Here is a 24,311-nt window from a genome sequence, read left to right on the forward strand (position 1 = left end):
CCGTTTATTTGGTAGCCACACCAACGGTTAACTACATTGATAACCATAACCTACCCGATCTATTGAATTACCCCCCCCCCCCGCTTTCAAATTTCCGATGGCCGGGCAAGTCATCCCAGCCCCTTAATTACCGGCACAAATTGCTAACGCCACTGCCTACAAGACTCCGTAGAACTGGATCATGAATCCGTTGGGCTAACTTGTCAAATTAAGTGACTGAAGAAATTTTGCTTGCGGTATTGCTTTGATAATACACCTTATGCCAATTTCATTGGATGCGGGTGGCTACTATGAATAGAGGGCGCTATTTACATTTCACAGCGAGAAAGTTCCTTTGTTGGTTTACTTTCTGTGCCAGTGTAGTATTCGCAGCAAAGGCGTCGACGTACAGTGTGTATGCGTGGGAGGGATGGGGTGAGGTTTCACATGCCTTTAACGTGATGTAAAGAGAAAATGTTAGTGAACACGTCTAGGTTTAATTTTGGATTTTCAACGATGGGCTGCACCTGGGGAAAAAAATTTTATTACACACTAGTTTGGGATATTTTTTATTACACAGTACTCAGTAGTGTGGGGATGTGCCATGTATTTTTTGAATGGAAAAGTCGTATGAATTCAAATTTTGAGAGGAGACTAGTAAAATCACGCCACGTGGAAGCGCAGCTTCCCTTTTAAAAAGGTTGAAACGTTGGGCTTGGCTTTCCTTTGGAAAAACCTCTTAAAGTCACGATTGTTTTCAATGTCAACACAGAGCTCTCAAAACCCACCGACCTAATGTATAATTTCACACATGTACTTTCGGTACACGCTTCTAGGGCCTTGGCGAACCTCTGCCGTGGAACCATAATCCATCGTCAGCCTACAACTATGCAGTTATAAACTATCTAACAGCAAAAGGCTAAAGTATTAAACACAGGCTGGTATCAAGACTATTAACACAACAAGCCCTTTTATTATTTAGAAATACCACGATATCTTGTACAAACGTGACCTTGTAAGTTGTATTATTCACACGCACAATAGTTTTTCACCCGCTCCGGAATGCTGTGTTAACATCAGAGATGGATAGATCAAGTACACTGCACTGTGTATTGGCTTTAACATAATACAGTCGTATATAGTCTAAGCAGAAACGGGTCCACATCCCCGTTAAGTGATACCGTGTGAGTTCATACAAGATAATAGTTAATACAGTCGAGTTGTGCATATACCAGCAACTTTTTTCAGTGTACCCTCCTATTTACTGACGAGCCACAAAATATTATTAAATCTATTAAAATTTATAACGACGCACCGGAAATGTCTACTGCAAAGGAACTCCTTATTTGATTAATTTAAGTACCATGTAACAGGTGACATATGTATACCTAATGGTAAAAGGAACACACAATCAAAAATGCAACCGAGTAATAAAGAAAATCCATCAAGAGTTTCAATAAATACTGGTCAGCATGACAAAATGGCAATGATTTCACCCTAGAATTAACTACACAGTTGGGTTGAATATGTGTACATATTTCAGCTCATTTACTGCCTGTGAGGTCTGGCAAACGTTGGCTAAAATACATCTGTACCTCAAATTAAAAAAAAAAACCTTTCTCAAAAGAAAAGGCAACAATTTACTGACAGGCCTATTTTTTTGGCAACGGTGGACTGTGCTCCAGGTAAAATATATAATTTCAGGCATATAATCGCAAATCTAATATTTCCAGTTAAGTATAAATGTACACTGCACAGGCTTGGCAACTGGAGAACCTACACAAACATAATTCATGTACATGTACAAAGCCCATTCTAATAGTAATGTCCATAAATTTAAGACCCATCTTTGACAAAAGAAACTAGAATAAAGATTTACATGTAGGTGTGTACAATTAGTTTACAGTTTTGTTTAAAATGCATAAAATTTGTACACAGTTACCGACCATCTGTTGGCCAGCTGCATACTTTGAAAAAAATACATAACTATTCCTACAGTTTATAAAAAAAATGAACTGCAAATAAACATCCAGTAGTGTTATTGCCATAAATTAGCCTGAAATAGTGGCGAGAAAATCCCCCCAAAATGGTAAAAATAATGGTAAATACTTAAACAATATGACACACTTTGGCTAAGTACAGTTCATGTGGGCTAATTGATTGGCAAGTGAAAAAGTAACATGGACGTACATGTACATGTGCAATTATTGTAAAGAATATGCATTTAGTATTTGAAAGAATACAAATTAAAATAAGTCAAACATTGTGGTGGAGTAGCACTATACTGATCAAACTTCAACAAAGGAATCCCCTGATATATGCCTGCTACAACACGAAAACTATACACTTTGAGTTTAATATACATGTATTTCAGCACCGAAATGCTTTTTCTGGTGATAGGCTACAATTTCTGGCAAGAAACAAACACATTATCTGATGAATTGATTGACTTGATAAAAAGGGATACAAGGTCTACACCCCCAACATTCATTGGCCACCAAGTAACCATCCAAGAATTACTGCTTCTCCAAAAACATCTAAAATTATGAACGTTTCTCTCCCTGTTACATAAATGGCTGAGTTGTCTGAGGAACAAAATCTATGGCGCTGCCAGTGATGAAAAATTACTCCTTCTACCTACATTTCATGTGCCAGTCTTGCCTTTTTGGACCAAGAGGTTGCCATGGGAATAATTACATTCATTTCTTCATGAAAGAGTATGTTTCTTTTTATGAATGTGGTTTCAGTGACTCATATGTAGAAAGTCTACTTCTACTTTCCAACTAAAAGTAGCCTGAGGTCATCCTAATCAGTCCCATTTCAGAGTTGATATGCTCTAATTTCCTAACCGATTTGAGCCACTTCCCATGGAAAAACAGCCAGATGGTTGTTAGATCCTGAGAAATGGTGCAATAAAAATCAAATAAATAAATAAATTTGTGGCAGAATTTAGAATGCTTCTTCAATATTTTGAACAATATGTGAAAATCTACATTAAATGCTAGATAGAGGCTGGATAACATATATTCATTAATATTTGAGTAGTAAGAAAATACAACTTTGAAATTGTAAAGATTTCCTGTGAGGCCAAAATTCACAGTACGCCTTTTCAATTACCAGGAAATACTGCCTAACAGAAACTGCAAGACTCCAGGCTGGTGACCTTGCTTGCTGAGCACCCTTTGATGGTACCCAACAAAGAGGCAGCCATGCGAAAACTGGTTCCTCTGTGAAACTCCTCCCCCAGGTACGCTGTGACTCGGCCAGTAGCTGTGTAGGTGGTTCACGTTACTGGCTCTCCAGAGTGGCTTTCTTGAAGTACCTCCGGGTTGAAGTGTTCCCTTTAGTCTGCGTAAGCACCAGCTGGTCGCCCACCACTTCCCTGGTGAATGAGATGTCGCGGCCAAGCACCCTAATGACCAGCTTGGCTTCATCCCACTCTGCCTTCATGGGGTGTTCGCCAGCCTCCCACGGTATGGTACTAAGAAACTGTTCCCCCACCACAAACCTCAACTCCTGGCTTCGGTACGTCGTCTTGGTGATGATGACCAAGGTACCACCTTCCTCCTCGGAAATGAGGACAGTGGGTTTAACTGAGCATGCAGCTTTCCTCCAAGCCCATGACACCCCACAATCTTTAAGGAATGCATCAAAGTTATCCTCAGTACTATCCAGTTTCCAGTTACCAATGAAGTCGACAGCCATTATGAGGAGAAGCGTGAACGGTTAAGGCTAACTGCAACAGACTACATGTACATGTATATGGAGAGGAGTTAGGGGTTTCGCACTATATACACACGTACACTTCACCGCAGAAACACAGAAATAATCATAATCAACCCCGAGATGCACTGTAGATGTAATAATGACCACACCGTCTCACAATCACTGTTAATTCACCGAACAAACATAATCCTACCATATATGCAGTCGCTGTAACAGCGGTACTGTTTTCAATGTCACGATTTTTGTTCCAGCTATGCGTGGCCTATACCTGACCCAGCTTGTGATAACGCGACTTCCGGCTTTTCGTCATGTTTTTACTGCAGGCAGTGGGCCGTGGCATATTCGTTTATGCATGACATGACCGTGCCACGCAAGCAGTCGCTGTGCGTGTACAAGGCGTATACCGATCCGATAGCCGTGCATTATTACTGTCCGGATCCCCGAACTGACGGCTGCCAGATTATGCATGCAAGCAGTGATTTTGCTATATACATACGTTTCAGGGGCGGGACAGTGGTGTAACTAGTGGGGGCGGTAGATGTAGGACAGGGGTCGCGTGGGGGAACCCCCCCCCGCCTTACCTTAGTCGTGTCCTTCGTTTCCAGCGACCAAGCCCCTAAAAAACAGGATCAAAGTGCAGGTATGATTCCGTCCTTGCACACGCGGACCAAGAAGCACATTATAATGGACCATCGGCTGCGGGGAGGGTGCGAGAGACGACAGAGGAACAGTTTGGAACATCTGGGTTAGCCTGTTCAGAAAATTATTACTTGCTCGTGGGATGGAAATGTGCCAATGGGGATGACACGAGGAGGCCTACTCGGAGTAGAGGTTACCGTGTGACCACTTTCCTCCGACCCAAGGTGGCTAAGTTGCGAGCGAGATAAATCTGTGAAAATTTCACGATGGTGAACAGACTATAGAGACGATTTTCATTTCACAGCATATGAGCATCAAGTAATGGCAGAGAGACCTGAAGGAGCTCAACTCACTGCCTCGTTGTTATGGCTGGAAAACGCTATAAGGGAAAATTACGCATGACCTGTTGAAAAGCATGATAGAATTTTCATTCCGATGCATCTTCTCAGCCTTGTTGAGGCGTACCTAGGGCCCACAAATGGTTGTGTTTTGGGGGAGGGATACCCGGATTTCTATTTAAGAAAATCTAAGCCCCAGTGGAAAAGTTCCTGGCGACGCCCATGACAGGCAGCAGAGGCGATCATTGATGCCTGACCCGGCCTGCCCATTGTCATCATGGAGTTATAATTATTGTGGGCACCAGTTTGGCCTCATCTGAACTGTTTTTAATACATCCGGTACCCTTCACTGTTGTAATTCGAGGCAGACGTTTTGACACTTTGACAAGGGGGTGGAGGGGCCGACCCATTGACCATATGATTTGAGCTCCTGAAACGCCCAGAGAAATAAAATAAACCGGTTCTTTGAACAACTGAAACAGTTTTGATCAACGGCAACTGATAATTACTTCTCAGAAACGTCTGAATTTGCAACGTGTTTCAGGTAAAATGATAAAATTAAACGATAATGACACCCGACGATAGCCTTTACCTGCCACATTTTGTCTGGTATTTACTACCCAACGTTGTTATGTTGACCCATGTTATTTTGTCCAGACAGTTCGGCGTGGTCATAAGTGCAATATGAGCCACCTGGACGAAAATGTCTGGAAGCTATGAAAGAAGGGACTAATCAGTAGACGAAAAAGGAGGGAAATGTCGTTATGAAACCTAGGGAAAGAGGTGTCTGAAGTAGCCAATAGACTAAGTGTCGTCTTCCTTGGATGGGGTCGCAGACAGGTGAAGTGTATCAAGTGGGAAATGGCACATCCGCAGTCCGTCTTAGGTGACGGAAAAACAATGTTCTCGCATTCGATTCTCGACCGAGAAAATGTGACCGATTCTCTTCCGATCTCTGTGAATTAATCCGACCTCCTTCAAGTCGAAGCAGTCTGGCTGAGACTGCGTAATGTGAGGCCAGGTGCTTGCCGTCTCAAGTGCTCTGACGAGACAGTTGAATTTAGAAAAGGAAACGTGTGGGCGGTCGTTTTTGAAACAAACAAGTGTGTTGAATGTCTAGTGACGCATCGGCCAGGGTTGGTCAGGAGGGTTTTCAACACAAATCCCTGTGTTTATAAACCTATGGAGATTTTGATTCAGAATACTGCAAAACGGCAACATGTTAAAGGTGATTTTTAAATAACCCGTTCCCATTTAGTTATTGCGTAAGGGACAGCCTCTTTACTCTTCGCCGAAAAAACACATTACTCACTGCTTTGTGTAAAATGCTTTGTCATTTAGTGGATGACATTAAGTCAAGTTGTAAATAATGCTGGACCTCATGAACAAAAGTTGACTGCGGTGAGTTCCACTTCTTGAAGACTAAAAGTTCCCTGACTCTAATGCATGCGCCTCGGGCAAGTACAAGAACCATCTTGCCCATGCTCTGCACGTGTCTCTAGCTAGCTCTGACCAGACGTGGAAACTCAGTTACATGTACATGTACATATCATTCGCTGACACACTTTCCAGATTCAATTAAATAAGGTTCATCCGTCAGGAGGTGCGTGGGGGTTAGAGAAGTAGAGGAGAGGACTTTACAGCTACAATCCTGGACAAAATAGTTGGAACACCTTGTGGGAAGCGCGTTGCAAAGATCCCCTCTCCCCCGTTCAATGTTGCGTTCATTTATTAGACCAAGATTCGGCCCAACTCACCCAATGAGAAGCAACATTGACAGGTGGCGAGGGGGAGGCTTGTTCCAACGAGATTTGTCCAGTATTGTCTCTAAAAAGCCCGCCTTATCCTAATCCGGTTCGTAAGTGTGACGTCACTTCAGTTTTAACCATGCCCACTGTACACGTGCACTGCACATAGGGTTACATGCATTGATCTCCAGTATGTAGACTGGATAGGACATTGCGTCCAAAACACGTCCCGCGTATGCGTATTTTCAGGAGGGTAAATGACGAGCGTTGCGAATTTCGTTGCGTCTACTTTCAAAATGGAGTTTTTCACATACCGGTTGGGGTTTTTGTGCTCCATCCAATCGTAAGATTAAAAAAAAACTGAATTCCGCACCTGGAATTGATAAATTTGGAAAGAATAATGGTTGAGATGTACGCAGCAGTGAAATACCGGAAATCAAGTCAAGTCAGGGTATGAGCTCAACTTTAATTTTTAAGCTGATTAAATATATGAGTGAATTTTACTTCCATTTTTTTTTCACTGGAAATTCAAGATTGTGGCCAGAAGATCACTTTTCGTTTCAATTTGACGGGGTTAGCCGCGAAAAAGATTTTTATTTGCCTTTCCCCAAAGATACTCCTAAAATAGTAGTAAGACTATGCGCTCAACTCTGAAGGTAGCCGCCCACCTCTATCCAAAATGGGCCCGCAATTTTTTGGGCTTTTTGTACAAGAAGTACCGGGACCTGGAAATTACCAGTCCAAAATTTGGGATTTATAGAATATTTCTATGATCCCTCCTTACTGTAAAAAACCCAGAGGGATCACAAATTACTAATGAGCTTGCGCGCAGAATTCCAACCATTTGGTGAAATGCGTCCGACTGTGCTGCTTCCACATTAATTTGAAATAGCGCCCTCAAGTTTTGTGTTACATATTACATAGGTGTCCAGTCTTGTGTGTGCGACATTCAGGAACTAAATAGTAAAACCGCATGTTTTGTGAGATTATGACCACTTTGACATTTTCCTGTATGTCAGTCGTGTTTGCCGAATTCACCTATTTGGGGGGAGGGGTCCGGTTTTATGCCCTCATCCCCCAAGGGTTTGAAATAACAGGTACATTTTGGAAGTATTGAGTTTGAAAAGGAAGCTACTTGACTATGCCATTTTTGTAACTCCGAATTCTGATATTAAACTCATGTACTTGTGGTGTGTGTGTGTGGGGGGGGGCAGGATGGCCTATGCGCCTTTTCAGGCGACAATGGGGTAAAACCCAAAGCTAATATTGATTTGACATCCATTGCAATCTCGATGTCGTTTTCTGTTGTTGAAATTCCAACAACTGTAGGGATTGTTCCTTTTTTTCGTTTTTATTTCATTATTTTCCTGCTTGTATTTTTCGGGCAGACCTGTCTGACTAGAGTAAGTGATGGATCAAACATTCACATTCAAGAAAAGGAGCGGCAGATGCAACGCATCTGTGGCAACTTTGCGGTAACCCAAGAAGATATGGGACGTATATTTTGTGAGAATTTTTCTTTGAAAATATCAAATTACTCTGCAGTTGTAAGCCAACGAAATTTGTTGTTATAACAAATGAAAATGCATTTCCATCAATAAAAAAGGAAGGCGTGCGCCGCCCGACTGTGACACCCCTGGATCTCTTAATACTGTTGAATCTTCGATAATAAACATTATACGCCTGAGAGCTTTTATACTGAGATCACTGAGAAGAAATGGACCCAAGACAGTTGGGATCGGTTTCACTGTCGAAAGTTTCGGAAATGAATGAAAATAAATCAGCATCAATCCTGTAGCTCACTGTATTCAAACCTGGAAAATTGCCTTGTGGGTTCTGAGCCCACGGACATGAAAAAAAATGTGGTGAGGGAAAAATTCAAAAGTTATGCGGTGTTGACCAAGCATTCAGGCGCACGGACTCCTGAAATTCGCTACGAATCGCAGTTACCGGCTTCCATATAGGACTCTTCTGGGATCTCGGGGTTCCCGGCCCAACGCACTTCCTCCCTGCCCATCCATGTAACCCCCAAAAGGGTTCGAGCGACCATGCAAGGGAGGAAACGAGACAAGCCCCTAAGCCCTGGCCGCCGAGTCGGCCATACGTCTCGAACCTGTACTAAGGCGCTCACCTGGACTTCGCGGACAGTGCCAGCCGCAGAGCTTATCCGTTAGGCTAAGGTACTGCTGGTATTTGACGGGGGTCAATTGGAGTCTCTTATAGCTACTGAAAGCAAGCGTTGGGAAAATAAAAAAGTCACGTCTGGGATTCGAACCTACCGTCTAACGATCTGATAACCGCGAGCTTAACCACTCGGCCATCTCAGAGATACTGCTTTTCGCTGTTCATATTGACTAAGAGATAACAAAGTCATTCAACTTACTGCACAGAATGTTGCTGTGTAAATACTGAGTTATTGAAACCAAAGATTGTATAGCGCCGAAGGCGCCGCTTCGCGGCGCTATACGATCCTTGATTGAAACGTTATCCGCCCTGAGCCGAAGTGCACCCTCACCGGCGAAAGAAAAACAGGTGGTAGTAAGTTTTCCAACTGGGTTCTAACACGCGTTCGGCGTGGACGTATAATTCAAAATCGTTGCGCGTACTCAGCGTGCTTCGCGTCAACGTGCCATAAATTTGCGAAACTATGCGGTGCGTGAGTACTAAAATTTCAAAACACGCCCTCTTTCATTCGTGCTCGGCGCTGATGGGGGTTAAATGCATTGATCGCCAATTGCATGGAGGCATGGAACCCAAAGTTAACGCACAACTTCTGCGATCGTCCAATGGGAGCCTGCAAGTCGTGGCGCGTCCGCCTTTGTGACGAAGTCACTTTACGAACGGGATAGGGAGGGCGTACATCCTGCTCTTTAAAAATGCTGCACGCGCGCAGGTAATAACAACCGCAACGGTACACCACCTCAACTGAAAAAAGGAGAGTTACTCACATCCTTTTTCATTTAATTTTTCATGGTTCACCGTTGCAATGTTTCATCTGAAACCCAATCAGAAAGTGAAAAGAGGTCAGACAGAATTGCGTACTCATCATGTAGCCATATAGCCCTTCAAACCGAATAGAAAACTTTCATTTAAGAGAGATGTGTGTTGAAATTCTATGGTGCAACGTTCACGATGCGCCTACCTCATCCCATTTTCAATGGCCAACTTGCCTCTTGTTCATACTTGGGAGCAGCAATCCCATTCGTGCAAATTGACTATGGACCCTTCCACTGAAAATAATCCTGTACCGATGGGTGATCATAACCCATAGCTCCTGTATCACTAAATATTAAATAACTGCGTATTTCAATATACTTTTTTTTGGGGGGGGATGCTCCTGACAGGACATATTACCACACCTTGCCTATAATGGTCATTATTTATTCCTTTCCATAATCATGTAATGCTTACTGCATCACACGGCAGCGCCCGAAACAGCAACGCGACAAATCCCAGCCCTCCCAGGTAACACAGACCCAGGGTGAGCTATGCTGCTGGACTCTCCTCGCGAACTCCGGGTTAACTTTTTCCCACAGGTTCGAGACACTGGCAATGACGGAGTCACTGGTAACCTATTTCTATGGAAGTCTGAAAAATTCTTCACCATCCGCTTTGATTTCTTCTCACTACAAAAAAAGGGGGGAATGATTCAATAGCCCACCCCCAAGTGGAGGGGATAATTTTTATATACCCATCCCTAGCCGTGCAGGATATACGTCCATGAAACGAGTGACATTACAACTCTCCACTCGTCACCCCCCGCCTCAACTCAAGCTCAACGTCGTCATTGTTGCTGATAATTTGTGACGAGGTTAGAGTCCGTTCACACAGTTACCTTAGCAACCTTCAGCATTCAGTCACATCACGGTTACTGTTCATTTTCTTACATTTTGTAAAAAAGGTCATGCATTATGAATATGTTATGGGTGAACTGAGGCAGAATACACAAGACTTTGAGTAAATAACAAGAAAACTTACCGTGCCACAATTCTATTTTGTCTACTGCTTTAATATACTCTATAATATTTTTTAATATACTTTAATATAATATAATTAAATTCCCCCAAATGACAAGTTAAAGACTATGGTCTTTGCACTTTGAACCTCCAAATTCTTTTGGAGTGTCATTTTCCTCAAAGCACCCCGAGAACAGATGTCTCCGAAATATTGAAGGACATAAGTCACAGGCTTCAAACTCAACAAAACAAAACAAAAAAGAAAACAACAACAACAACAAAAAATTAACGCTGCGATTTTCGTGTCAGTCCACACAAGCACTAATTGAAAATCAAATAGAACTTAAACGGCTTTTCGACTAAAATGGGGCGCCCTCTATCTGAGACATCTTCTCCTGTTTCAGACGCAGCAAGTATACTGCCGAGAGATACCGAAAAAAAATCTGTCGTTTTTGGGTGCATTTATTTGCTGATGGGTGAGGTTCCTTTCGCACCATTTCCCCAAAGCTAGCTCACCAAATGTTTCTTTGTTAATGGAACCAACTCTCATTCCAGAGCACAATTTATTTCAGAGTTTTTCATCTTGTTTGGCAGTTTTATAATACCAATACTAAAATAAAACATACAAAATATACACCTTCTCAATAGATTTTTATCTTTCCGTACAATATTCCCAAGATTGATCACGCTTCAGTAAACACGAACATCTCTCCATATGTTTTACGAGGGGAACTGGGGTCATACATATACTATCTTCCTAAAGAATCTATCAAACTATGGAGAGATTATACTAGAATAGCTTCGTTCGTCTACTTGCTGAAGTAGGACTTGGCAACCACGCCCTGGTGCTCAATGGTGACCACCATCTGATCGCCGACGATCTCGTAGATGACTCCGCCGGAGCCGTTGACGGCACGCATGACCAGCTTGTTACCTTGCCAGGCTGTGGTCTGCTCGATCTGGTGGCCCATTACGTCCTCTTTGTGGTTGCTGCCCACGTTGATGGTGACGTTTTTGACGTCGCTGTTGTGGTTGTTGGTGGTCTTCATGTTGATGGTGTTGCCGCTCTGAGAGATGGTGTGCGTCACCTGTAGGTCTGCCGGCAACTTCTCCTTTGGCACTCCCATCTTATCCAGCAGGTTTGCCCAGTTCTCGGACTTGAAGCTCTTCCATGTTCCACTGAAGTTAGCAGGCATTTTGAAGTAGATTTGACTGTTGTTGGGAGGATGTAAATGAAAAGAGGTACTTGAGAGTGACAGTGGTTGGGAGCAGTAATTCAAAGGATTTTTCAATGATGAAAACGGAGCCTTCTATCCCCGTTTTTTCGTGTTATGGAACTATGTACGTTTCAAGAAATGAACATTAGGAACTCATGAACTGGTTTGATAACTCTTATAGACAACATATTTTACATTCGATCGCAGATTCCCTGAACAGAGTGGCACAGCTCGTCGGCAGAAATGGCACCCGCGTTCAGAAAGAAATAATGCTCGCTCTCCTTCTTTTGTTCGTGAAGTAAAAGTAAATTTATAGTCTGCAAAATCTTACCTTTTTACTCAGGTGACTGTGGGAGCTGTGAGGCAATTCTTTTTGGCCTGGTGAAGCAGCGACGGAGACAGGGTGGCTTCACTTTTATCCCCTTTTATTGATGATTCAATTTTGGACAATAAACGGAGAAGCAAATACCACAGCGTTACCCTTGGCAACCAGGAAACAGCTCGTGATTGGTAGAGCAAGGTGAACAGGAGAAACAGCCACATGGCGTGACATTCTCCAGGCGTTAACAAGTAACTAGGCGATGATGGTGGAAGTTAAATGTTAACAGTGCAGCAGCAACCATGACAACTGTTCAGAGAGAGTGGGGAGTCACAGATGTTGTACATGTATGCTCTGTCTGAGCGATTTCCATGTGACCACCGTACGGCAAGGGGAAAGCAGAATAGAGGATTAAATTAATAGTTTTGTTCTCGGAATCGACCTCCCTCCACAGTTAAAGCTTTGTCAGTCTTTTAGAGTGCTTTGCCCCACAAGAGCTATGCACTCTTTCTAGTGATTTTAATGACATCATTATGCACCCTTAAATTTGTGGTTGTTACGTGATCTCTTGAGAGGTTATGTGACTCAAGGAGCACGGATAAGATGGGAAATTGATCATCGATATTTGCAGCCATGAGACTGAATTGAGAATACAATATGGTCGAGCCGACAACGTGTAAAGATGCCTCATGCAGCCGCCACACAACCTTTCATCACGAAGCACAGCCAAAGATCAACATTTTTGATAAGTTTTATAGATTATAGCGATACAGGGGAAATGGAAGCCCGCAACTTGATCTTCAGATATGGAGTTGGTTCAAGGTTTCAAGGTCAACCTGTCAGGGTGCCCAGGCATAGAAAACATGATTGAGTTTAAAGAGAAACATACAGTTGAATCAGCATTCGAGTTAATGTGGTATCGCAATAGGGGCGTTTCACAATAGGGCGCCTCCAACGCGTTGGCCAATCACAATGCGCGAAATCTGACAATCCGATTCGCGTTTGGAAAGGGTCGACAGATTTCGCCCATCGTGATTCACCAACACCTTGCAAACTCTTGGAGGCGCGCTATTGTGAATCGCCCGTATTGCAGAACTTTTCTCCTGCCTATATAATATGTTTGTGTGCAGGAGAGGGGTCAGAGTGATTTTAAAACTATTGGAGATGTCCACTGACAGGCCTTCATGTAAGACAATACACACAGACGCACAGTTCACGACGAATGGCGCGTCTGAAACTCACACAAGATACAACGTCTTTTCTTCTTTTCTTTTCCATTTTTACTTCACAATCAAGCTTTCACGAAAACAAGAGCATCTTAAGTGCACCCTACAACAGAACTTAGCTGAGTTAAATTGGTCACACGAGATGTCTATTGCAGTCAATTTTACTTTCAGAATTGCCACTTCTATTTGTTACCAAAAGCGATCCCTACTTACTCCATTTCGGGATTTGAACTATCAAACCGAAGCCACGGAAAGCCGTGCAGTGTGACTATGGTCTCCCTAGTCCTTTCGCTCGACCCAAAATTTCTAAAAAAAAATTTGAAATAAATAGTATACACAACAATTGAAGAAAAGCGTTGCGTTAGCGTGCCGTTTATCACGATTATCTCACTGGTGGTGTGTATACGTTCCAGTTCTTGGGTTTTTTGGTTACTTTTTTTTTGGTAGGCGGTCATTGTCATGCCACCACTGCGTGTAATCGTTGGCACAATTATTTGCGGGAATTTCTCACATCTGATCCGAAAACAAACCGAATATCAAGAGAGCCGATCTACAATCAAATTGTGGGTCCCTTGACGGCCACGTGCCGTTCACATGCACAATTATTCCCTATAATCTATTTTGTTGTCACCGATAGCGGATGAGTCATCCCTATCAGAGCACCTCAATCATGGAGGGCCTGATCTGAAGTTGTGTGCTGCTGCGCAACTCGGCACAATGAATAGAGTGACGGAAGTGTGCAAGAAGCCTAACCATATATTATTAGACATAGGAAGGAGGACTCTGTGGATGACACCTTGGAGAAAAATGGGATGGGGTAAGGAACGCATATTGAAAGTGTTACTCTTAAGCTTGAGAACTTAAAATTCTGCAATCATAGTCTTGGGGAAGGGGGGGGTTGAAGTTGTAAGAGGATTAAAGTTGTAAGATGTTGAATGCCTGAGCTGAGCACTATAAGAAAATACAAGTTCAGGTCCCTTGACACATTGCCAAAAGAACCATTGTATTGTCCTATTTCAAAAAGGATGCCAGTTTCAGAACTGACTAAGTATCGGTCAGAAAGATACCCGTATAGTTCTCCTGTTTTTGAAGAGAAAATTTACATCCAAAAGTTTCGGTTTCTTTCTTGATTATTCACCGCCACCGGACCGCGTGCTGATTCGGTTTAGCTGTAAATGACTTTACCGGCAAGTTCCAAACGATGAAGGTTTAAAGTTCTCACAACGCAAGGAATGCAGGACAGCATGGGTCAGCAGGTTGTAACGTTACTTGCACTAGATGCGCAATCCACGGACAAATGTTCCTGTTTTTTCCCCAATTTATCATCCGACTGTATATCTAAAATAAGATAAGCCCAACACGGGCTTAATATATAGATTTTTGGATCAATAAACGAAATGAATTTTTTTCCTGTTATTTTGACACTTTATGACATCATCATGACATGATGCTCCTAGAGCCATTCATGGTGTGAGGTCTTTGCTCTAATAAATTTTTATGAAGTTCCAAACTTGCAAAGGGACTTAAACGGTATAAAGGGGAAAAATATGCACAAAGAATCTGCGTAATCTGCGGAAAGGCCAAAGAGGAAGCGGAAAGAAGAAAATAATCACAACCAAAATATATGTATTGACTTGACTTTCTCCCTACATTTCCAAAATGGGCAACCCCAAAAGGGAGTTCTTACAAGGTGAAATGTTCAAATAAAGGCATCACTTTCATATACGACAGACAGATCTTTTCTTATTCCCTGAGGTCGTTTGTGAAATACTTTATGCAACGTTGGGTGTTGCGAGGCTCATTTTCTTTCGTTGGAGGAAAACTTCAAATGGGTCTCACAGAATTCAGGTCCCCTCTGCAAATAGTGACACCTTCCTATGTTTAGCTGGAACAGCTAACCACAAAACTCAGTCACACGAGCAGGATTCCATATTCCATATGTTTTAAACGGCAAGGACGCTGAAACATTGGTTTTTACAGCAGATAGATCTGAAAGACAAATTAGTATTTACCTGCCAAGATACTTTGGGTGGAATTAACTACTTCTGCCAAAATCATGAGGACCGCTACTGTGTACTTTCTGTTTGTCATCTGTGCGGTATTTGGTAAGCCAAAGACATCATTTTCCCAATTGTTTTCTTTTCAGAGCAGGCGAGGGGGGGACCCCCTTCCCCAGATCTCCGCCTCCAATGGCAAACACTAGTTTCTGTGTATTTTAGAAGAAAGGGTAATTTTGCGTTGCCAACAACGGATCAGCTGATTTTGTTTGGGTGATTATTGGCAACGGAGTAGCACAGAGAATTGGTAAGACAGTTCTGCGTATCGTCTCTTGGCAAAACAATAGTCAAATGTGGTTCTTGCTTTTCATGCGAAATGTGGAGAGTTTCGGGACACAACGCTATCTGCATTATGAAAATCTGACCGTTTGATTATCCTGGAGATATCACTGTTACAATGCATCCTGACGAATGACAAACGGGTAGTCACAAAAATATAATATTGATATCTAATGTTTTGAAAATATATGAGTTTCAGACATATGTAGTTAGTGGGGATATCCGACTGCCAGTATCAGTTGGTGCAAGCTGTTCATAGAAACTGACCCCTGTCCCCTCCCCCCCGAAAGCGGACGTGGTGGATTTTACATTGACTTTCTTTGTTTAGGGGTGTAGGCAATAACAATTAACGTCTTTGCCAGTTGAAATGAATTGAGTACCACTGAAGTTTTCTCACATGGTCGGTATTGGTTTCGTGACGTGATGACATAAATGGATCGAAGGCCATTTTCATCTCAAACCCAACTTCCTTGCTGTTTCATGTCAACAAAATAATTATTTCGAAGGAACGAAGGAACGAAATCATCATCTCGAGGGTGACAAAATGATTTTTGAGGGAACGAAATAAGATAAAGTAAAATGACGCAATGGTTATTTCGAGGGAACGAAATCATTACTTTTGAGGGGATATTGTTATTTGAGGCAATAAAAGCAGACCTTGTCCCATCATGAGCTACATTAGATTTCCGGCAGACCCAAAACTGTTAAGCACAAATTCATGCAAAGTACATTACTGAAATGCGAAAGGCTCTCGCGGCAAAGTTGAGTCAGGTTCAACTTGCGTTAAGTAGCCGTGGTATCCCCATACAAACACGCATGTTGGCATGGCCGGCGTATACAACAGTGTCCCTCTCGCTTAGTTCCACGAATTTGGCCCATTTTCTCCTTAATGCTTAATTATTACGACCTTATGATCAACTAAATAGCTGGCCATAAATGAATTGGGCTAAACTGGAATACAAGTTTGGCATCATGAGGCGGTACAGTCAACCTGAAATGGTATTTTCTGCCAAAAAAATCACGGACTCCAGGAGTTTCGGAGGCCATTTTATTTCAATTTTTTGGTGGAATAATGTCATGCACCCGTCTCTTCCGTTCGTGTCTTCTTTAAAAACAATATGGAAATCAGGCTTTATTGATGAAATGTGCGTCGGTGATCCCTGACCCACTTTTGGTTACATTCCATAAAGGTTTAAAAATAATGTTAATAAAATAAAATAATGTTCTACGTTGCTACCAAACTGGGCATGATGACCTATTTTCGAATTCCTCATTTTGTATTTACAAACCATCTTTGCCTAAGCTCCCCATTTGCTTCGATTGCACCAACAACACTAACAACAACACTTGCTACCGGTGTTAAAAATTTTGGTGTTATTTGGTGTTACATTTAACACCCTCCAGTGCATTGTCACACTTATAGGTGTTCAAAGTAACAGCGGTGTTGAATTAACACCCTCTGGTGACACTAAAAAGTATTGATTTTAACACCAGAGTTTTTACAGAGTAGTTGGGCTACACCCATGACTGTGGAAGAACGCCTATTATGAGCACAGGGTGTGCATTGATATATTCGTACAGGGTGGTGTGCGGCTCTAGACTGCTATTCTTGCGCTGCGTCAGCCGGCTGTGGGGACCCGTTTGACCCAACCTCTGCCACGATCATGACATGTACAGCTGGCAATTTCTGTTGGGTGAGTTATACAAAGGTCTCTTCTCCAGTGTCCATGTTGGACCCCCTTTTGGGTTGCGACTCTTAATATTTTCAGACAAATTTGAATTAAGTTTTGGAAGCTTCTGAAGGATGTACCTACTTCCGTAATTTGTGAATGTCCCTTCAATCTGCGGAGCTGGTTTTTTGTGCGGGGTTGTAGGGTATCGCACTTGTGTAATGGCTAATTCTAGAAATCAGGGGTCCATTTTTTGTGTGTCCCTGATGACATATGATTTTGTAAGTTCAGAACACATTTTCTAATTTCCAAGAGTGATGAATTAATGCAAGTTACCGGTCAAACGAATAGTAATAGTTTGAAATAAATTCTGGTGATATTTCCACGTGATATAACAAAGGTCACATGTAACAGGGACACAAAAATGTCACACTTTTTTCCAGAATTACCCATAACTCCGGGGCGGATCCCCAAGCCCTGATACTATTTATGTAACTTGCAATGGTCTTTGGGGGCTCTTTACACACGGAGAACGGGAGGGGAAATGCCTTCCCCCCCAAAAAAACCCCCCAAAATCACATTTTCTCGTTATATTGGAATCCCCGCTGGGGGGGGGTGGACCCTGTTGCCCGCCCCTTGATCCACCAATGATTACTAGCTTGGAAAAATTGGGCAGTAACCTCGTGTCTGGAGAAATTGGGTGCCAAAAGCAAATCAAAGTTGTTCATTTCAGGTCAGAATTGTCCAATGTTTCAAGCAGCTTACACCATGGAGGAAGGGCCCTCCTTCCTCCATGCTTACACTTACTATGGTCAATGTAGAATGCTGTCTGGCGAGCTTAAACTTTTGATGAATAAACAATGGCTCTTAGCTATTTCCTAAATGAAAACGATACCCTACGTAAAAACAAAAACAAAACATTACGACAACGGAAACAGCAGCCCTTGTAGAAGGTAGACACATCAGTTTTAATTTCTGAACCTATTCCGTGTAGATAGGGGCAATTTTGATCGTGTATAAACAAATCATTACCATCTTCACCACAGACTCTGTGGACAAGATCTGGGGACATCGACGTGTACACCAGAGGTTGCATTGCACCTTACGCTTGTTCGACGGGTTGCATTACTACCGCTCGGGGGATTATATGCAGTTCCTGCTGTAATGACCAGAATCTGTGCAACCATAAAGCCATTGCGGACGGAAGTTCGGACGTTCTCCAATGCTTTGTGTGTGTCTACTCTTCGGACCCCTCTTTGTTTGGGTTCGGCAGCGATCCAGCATGCAACGACCCTGTAGACCCGACCGGTTACGGGGTGCTTCAACAGTCTTGTCCTAATGGGGAGTGTGGGGTGAGTTGACCAAATCCAAAATCTTCTTTCGGAAACTATACATGAAGTTAACGTGTTTATGGCATACCTCTCAAGTATGTCTGTTTTGAGGATGTTTGCATGTTCTGTATAGTATACGCCTAAAGTAAACCTTGACTATGCACTATTTATGTACCTTTCAACAAGCATCCATGTCAACTTTTTCAAGATCAAAGCGATTGATGTCGAAAGGTCGTATTCCGTGCATTTGATTAGAAGTTTCTACCAAATTAATCATCCTGAAATAAGATTTGAAGGCTATTGCTACAATGGAATTCTTTTTTTTTTAAATGCCTCTCAATTGTTTCTCAGTTAACTTCACTTTCAGTTTTTGTTTTACTTTAGTTTAAAGAGCTTTTCGCTGCCTTTTTTGTATTTAGGCTCATTTGTATTTTTGCATTGGTGAGCAAAACTACGATATCATTCCAGAAAAAAGCCTCACAATTCCATTGGGTTTTTACCAAATTTTCTCTTGTTGGTGATTTATTGTTTTGTAAGTACTTGAGCATTAAGCACGCAACCCGTCCCTACGCTGAAAGAATTCTAGGCTCACAACAGCCAACGCGTTGAAGCCACGTCTTCCCCCGATGAAATCACAGCAGTAACACCCTCATTTGTCCAGAAAAACAGATGTATTTAAATGTTTAAAAAGAGCATCTTTCGATTCATGAAACCTACCAGGAATGTTAAATATAGTTTCCACTCATTCAATAATAATATAGTGTTGCAGAAAAATTATGTCTAAGAAAAATTCCAAGCAGTTACACACTTAACACAAGGTATACGTGCTTCGGTTACAAGCCAGCCAGACCGTTTTTGTGGAGAAAACTGTAGAAAACCTATAATTTCAAGCTTAGACGAAAAGTAAAACTGTATCGTTTAGTCGCGCATAAACTCATCGATTTATAATGTTATAAATTGAAACAGATCTCACAAATAGAGACGGTTTGATCTTTAAAAATAGTGCCATACATAGGACATGATTGAAAACCAGAAATGTTCTGTAATGCTTAGCTGACAGTTTGGAGATGCGACAAATCTGAACCAAAAGGCCAGTCCTCTGTAAACAGGGGCAAAAACAGGTGTATTTAATCACTAACGTTACCTCGGAGGAAATATTCTTTGTTTTCCCCACTAGATAATTATTATTGACACACTTTTTAGCTTTGATATAAATGATGAGCCGTCACACATTTTAATACACACTTTTAAATCGGGAATCGTCAACCAAAGTCCTAGCTGTGATGCATGAGGAGTTTTTTTTTTGACAAAACAAACTTCTTTTCTCTTCTGGAAGGTTGTCAAGGCCACAGTCAATGGACACACTTCCATCACCAGGCTCTGCATTCCCACTTCTGCTGGGGGATGCACGCCCGCCTGTGACGCCCTATCTACCACTTGTGTCACCTGCTGCTCCACCAACTTATGCAACGGGGGTAGTGACGGAGGCAAACCGAATACTAATGCCGCACCGGCACCGTCAATGCAGCCCAGCGGACACATCGCCCTCCTGCATTTGGTGCTGATCTCGGTGGGTCTCGGTATGATGGGACTGTATTAGAGCTGTCATAAGGCTCGTATTTAAGACCGTTACACTTTGAAATGCTGATATACACAGACTACAGTAAAGGCTTCACGTTGAGGAAAAACTTAATTGGGGTAAATTGAAAGCGACACATTTTGAACAGTGGCGCAACAGGGGGTGGACGTGCGCCCTCGGGTGCTTCCCGCGTTTGAAATGTCTGTTGAGTTAATACAGTTGAACTTCATTAATAGGAAGTCCTTCCGACTTGGCAAATAACCTTGTTAAAAGGAACCTTGTATTATCAGGAATGAAAACAATGAAAACAAAAAGGGGTTGAGACCTAAACATTTTCTTATTATAAGCAGAGGCTTGCATTAATAGTGCTCTTATTAACGACGTTTCGACTGTATAGAGCTATGCAACTGCAATTTATGTTCTTGCTATGCTTCTTGAAAAAAAATGTGTGCAACTCTGAGTGCCCCCAGGGAAGTTTACCCCTAGTTACGTCACTGATTTTCAACCACTCTATAACAAATGTAAGTGTCGTAAGCTTTGCTATATTCAAATACTCAGAATGATGTTTTTTATTATTTCCCATTTTACACTTCAACAGCGCTCTTACTTTATCGCTCATGTTGCATGTGGTTGAGAGTTTTCATTTTAATAATCAGCAGTGAAAAAATGGAACATCTTCGGAACCGAGAAAACTTCAAACAATTGCTGAGCTTTTATAGGATCATCTGATACTTTTTGCTTTTGAGAAAGATTCTACTAGGATCGAAACGTCAGGCCCTCCATATTTTGTGATTTGCATTTTAGGTCACTGTAGTCAGCAAGCACTTTGCAGCAGTTTTGCAGGCCTATTGAACATCACATCACATGCGGAAATTGATTGAGAGATGCAGTTATCAGACAAAATGTCAACAGATTTATGATAACCGCTTTAAAGGTGGATTTTTATTCGTTTTTGTTCTTCCGGGAAGTTTAATTTTTTAGGGGGGGTCAAAAATTTCTCTATGAACCCTTTTATGGCCTTTGTAGGGGGAGGTATCCCTTGCTCATCGTTGAGAGGATCTGCCGATGGACTGTTACTGGAAGAAAACATTCTTTTTAATATGGAAATAATGCAGAAATGCTGCAGAATTATTATGACTTCGTAAATTTGAGGTTTGCCCGCATTTGGGCAAGGGAGAAGGAATCGTCCGCTGTGTAAGAGATGTCGTCCTGCTGACTGGAAATAACGTGTATCTTTATGGAAGTCACTAGCCGTGCTGTAGCCATTTCCGGTCAATTTGCCGTTGATGGGAGAATGGTCGTAACAAACGCCGACGGCACGCAAGACGCAGGTGTCACGGAACAGACGCTGCGTGACGTCATTTCAACACAAAAAAATGGAACAAATTGGCGTCAGAAACACTTTTCGCATAAAAGTCTTTCTATGGCGATACCGCTTCTAAGTCAAGTTTCGATGCATCTTTATTTTTAAGCGTCCCCTGCTGCATACCTACGAAACACACAAAAGGGGCACTACTTGATCAGTCTTTGGCATTAGCAAAATTCTAAAATTAAAAAAGTTTGCTGATCGATTATTGCATCTCAAAGTCTATGAGAATTAAACATATCTTTGTAGTTTGCACGTTGAGAGAGTAATTCGACAACTGGGGTGGCAGAATTATTGGCTTAGTTGCATATTGAATAAGTTAAAATAAAGTCATTTTAAATGATGCATTTTAAAGAAAATGTTTTGGCAGGGGGTGAAGTCTTTATACAGGTGTGATTATTTTTCGAATCGTAGAAAAATAAAACCTGGATGTTTGCTGAAAGGTTCACTGTTCCATACATTATTCTTGAAAAACGTGCCTCATTTTTCCAACAGAATCGAAAATATTTCACCTGTGTTGCTCTTTTTTACACGAGCCCACTGATGCGACATTGGCTTAAAGAAGGAATTTACATCTGCTATGGGGGTATACACTGTAACACAAGTGTTAGTGTTTTAACGCTCTTTAAAACACCTGCCTGCTAAAACGTTATGAACATGTTGTGGTGTTAAAAATCCAATGCTAAACGCGTTACGGTGTTTATTTTCAAAACAAATATGCGTTTTGAAGTGTTAATACATTTAATTTAGACACAATGACACGTTCCTCGCGCCAACATCCTCTGAACACCGAAACGCGTTTATTTCCAAAAAGATGTTTAATTTTGAATTATACCGTTACCGTTAACGCAAAGACGCGTCTATAATGGGGGTTGATTTTTACAGTGTCTCCCCGCCCTAATCAGTCCATCTGCCCGATCCGGTCCGTTTGACTCCTCGCAGTATCTCAAACTTTTAATACTGCGTATAATTATGGAGCTATAGCCCCATGACATGATGCTGCTACGTGTTAACATTTACCCAGCACCCTTTGTATCATTTGGTTACACTGGAAGGAGGTCGCGCTAGAGCTCAGGGGCGTTTTCAAGCCGCTCCACCAATCGCAAATTGCTTGCGATTGTCAGGGAAACCCTTGCAGAGAATTTTTTCCAGCTCATCGCCAAGTGATGAAAGTGTACGAGAATAGCAGCTGGAAGAGGGAAATCATTAGTGACGTAGGTCCCTTGCCCGGCACACTTCTTAACTGAAACCTCCTTTCCTGAAAGATACAGGTAAAATTCCAAAGAAAAATGTTCTAAAATAACTCTTACTGGACAGCAGTTAGAAGGAACGTATTTTCCTTGTGTGTATTTCATCCCAAATATTACTGATCAGTACTGCTTTCTCATTACTTCCGTGCGCTATTCGGTTGAGAAGAAAGCAGAACCGCTGCCCGGAGTTTGGTTTTCGGATGTTCTGGCAAAGGCAAGGATCCCCAAGAAGCTGAATGAGGAGGGGTTTTTCCCTGCTCGTCTCGTTCAGTAGAATTCAGAGGCCGTTAATTTTAGCAAAGCTTGTCAACTAGCGTTTTTTAGAAGTCTCTGAACCACCGTAGTCCTTCTGTAAGCTGAGGTGTTGTTGTTGGGTTTGGGGGCTTGCCAGTGTTTGGCAAATATGGACAAAGTCCATTCCAACCCGTTTGGTAGCATTGTGATTATATTTCTACTGTGTCAGAGGAATCCCATAGTTTATAATTCTTGCCAGATCAATTATGCATATTCAGTTTGCATAATGTCCACAGCATGAGCTTTCGTACTAAATTGATTTGGTACAGCTCTTTTGAATTGAATTTCTCATATGAGAATGTTTGGTTGGAAACCAAGACTTAACAAACACAAAACACGCTTTCGCTCAGTTGATATGTCTGAGTACATCAATTAGAAATAAAAACTGAAGAAACGCCCATTGCTTGTTCGTAATTTCTCTCTTGTCCGTAATTCTTCTAAAGATTTATCCCTCTCTCTTTATACATTCGTCCTGGAAATTAATTAAAAGGGCATGTGGTATTCATTTTTGGAAGGCAAATGCTTTGTGGAATAAACCGCTCCTGTTAAAGGAATTTTATGAAGTACCTTTTTAAACACTCACAATTTTAAATGTTTTCACTTTCTGTTATGGTTGGATTTTGTTGAAGTTTATCTCCCAAATTTTTAAGTGAAAAAGTTGCTCACTGTGGTACTGTCATTGACTGAACGAACAACGCATTGCAAAAGGAGACAATTTACGACAAGCAAAATATTATATCCGAAATTCGTGCAAATTTTAGCTTTGAAAAGGATAAAACATTGACATCTCTGATGTGATCATAATATGCAAACTGTTTTTCTGAAATTAAAGGGACACCAAAATGACCTTGAAAATAATAAAACGAGGCTAAATGAGACATTAAGATGAATTGACGAAGACTGCCTTAAACATTACTTTGGATAAGCCCTGTTTAGATAAGGTTTCACATATGCGTACTTCCCTGCTGTAATTTTCAAGTCTGCATTAAATTAAGTTAAAAAAAATCACCCAACAATATTCCAAGTCACCTCTAGTCTACGGTGACTCATCTGTGTCACACAGGACCAATTTTACTGATTTCAAATTGATTCCGTGCGACTAGAGTAGAATCTTTTTAATTGAAATCTTTCAAATTCTCAGTAGCCTGCTATTAACCATCCAACATGCCTGCTACAGTGCTAACTTCTGTGGAAAGCGTCAAGTCAGAGAACTGGGCAAACCAGCTGGCGAAGATGGGGATGCCCAAGGTGAAGATACCCGCCAATCTACAGGTGACCTACGCTATCACTCAGAGCGGCAATACCATCAACATGAAGACCACTATTAACAACCACAA

General features: G+C 41.8%; 3 protein-coding genes across 4 annotated transcripts; 1 reads left to right on the forward strand and 2 right to left on the reverse strand.

Moving 5' to 3' along the window:
* Positions 1 to 923: 923 nt before the first annotated feature.
* Positions 924 to 4,194, reverse strand: LOC110977637 (fatty acid-binding protein, heart-like). The gene is made up of 2 exons (XM_087145513.1): positions 3,899 to 4,194; positions 924 to 3,725 (listed from the first exon to the last, which is right to left on the reverse strand). Exon 2 carries the CDS (start codon positions 3,682 to 3,684, stop codon positions 3,268 to 3,270), a length of 417 nt encoding a protein of 138 aa, XP_087001639.1. The 5' UTR covers positions 3,685 to 3,725; positions 3,899 to 4,194; the 3' UTR covers positions 924 to 3,267.
* A 2,516-nt stretch (positions 4,195 to 6,710) lies between these two features.
* Positions 6,711 to 21,872, forward strand: LOC110977605 (uncharacterized). Of its 2 annotated transcripts, none has more exons than XM_087144554.1 (4): positions 6,711 to 6,881; positions 17,066 to 17,178; positions 18,201 to 18,506; positions 19,822 to 21,872. In XM_087144554.1, the coding sequence occupies exons 2-4, from the start codon at positions 17,149 to 17,151 to the stop codon at positions 20,083 to 20,085; spliced, it is 600 nt and encodes a 199-aa protein (XP_087000680.1). In that variant the 5' UTR covers positions 6,711 to 6,881; positions 17,066 to 17,148; the 3' UTR covers positions 20,086 to 21,872. The 2 variants fall into 2 exon arrangements, with proteins under 2 accessions (XP_087000680.1, XP_022087563.2); XM_022231871.2 differs by lacking the exon at positions 6,711 to 6,881 and adding an exon at positions 15,055 to 15,253.
* On the reverse strand, positions 9,796 to 12,075 carry LOC110977642 (fatty acid-binding protein, intestinal-like). Its single transcript, XM_022231934.2, has 2 exons — positions 11,935 to 12,075; positions 9,796 to 11,598 (listed from the first exon to the last, which is right to left on the reverse strand). Exon 2 carries the CDS (start codon positions 11,580 to 11,582, stop codon positions 11,196 to 11,198), a length of 387 nt encoding a protein of 128 aa, XP_022087626.1. The 5' UTR covers positions 11,583 to 11,598; positions 11,935 to 12,075; the 3' UTR covers positions 9,796 to 11,195.
* Positions 21,873 to 24,311: the final 2,439 nt, after the last annotated feature.

Source organism: Acanthaster planci, linkage group LG01, assembly GCF_054643075.1.
Source record: "Acanthaster planci isolate LZ-2023a linkage group LG01, COTS_SCS, whole genome shotgun sequence".
NCBI classification, from domain to species: domain Eukaryota; kingdom Metazoa; phylum Echinodermata; class Asteroidea; order Valvatida; family Acanthasteridae; genus Acanthaster; species Acanthaster planci.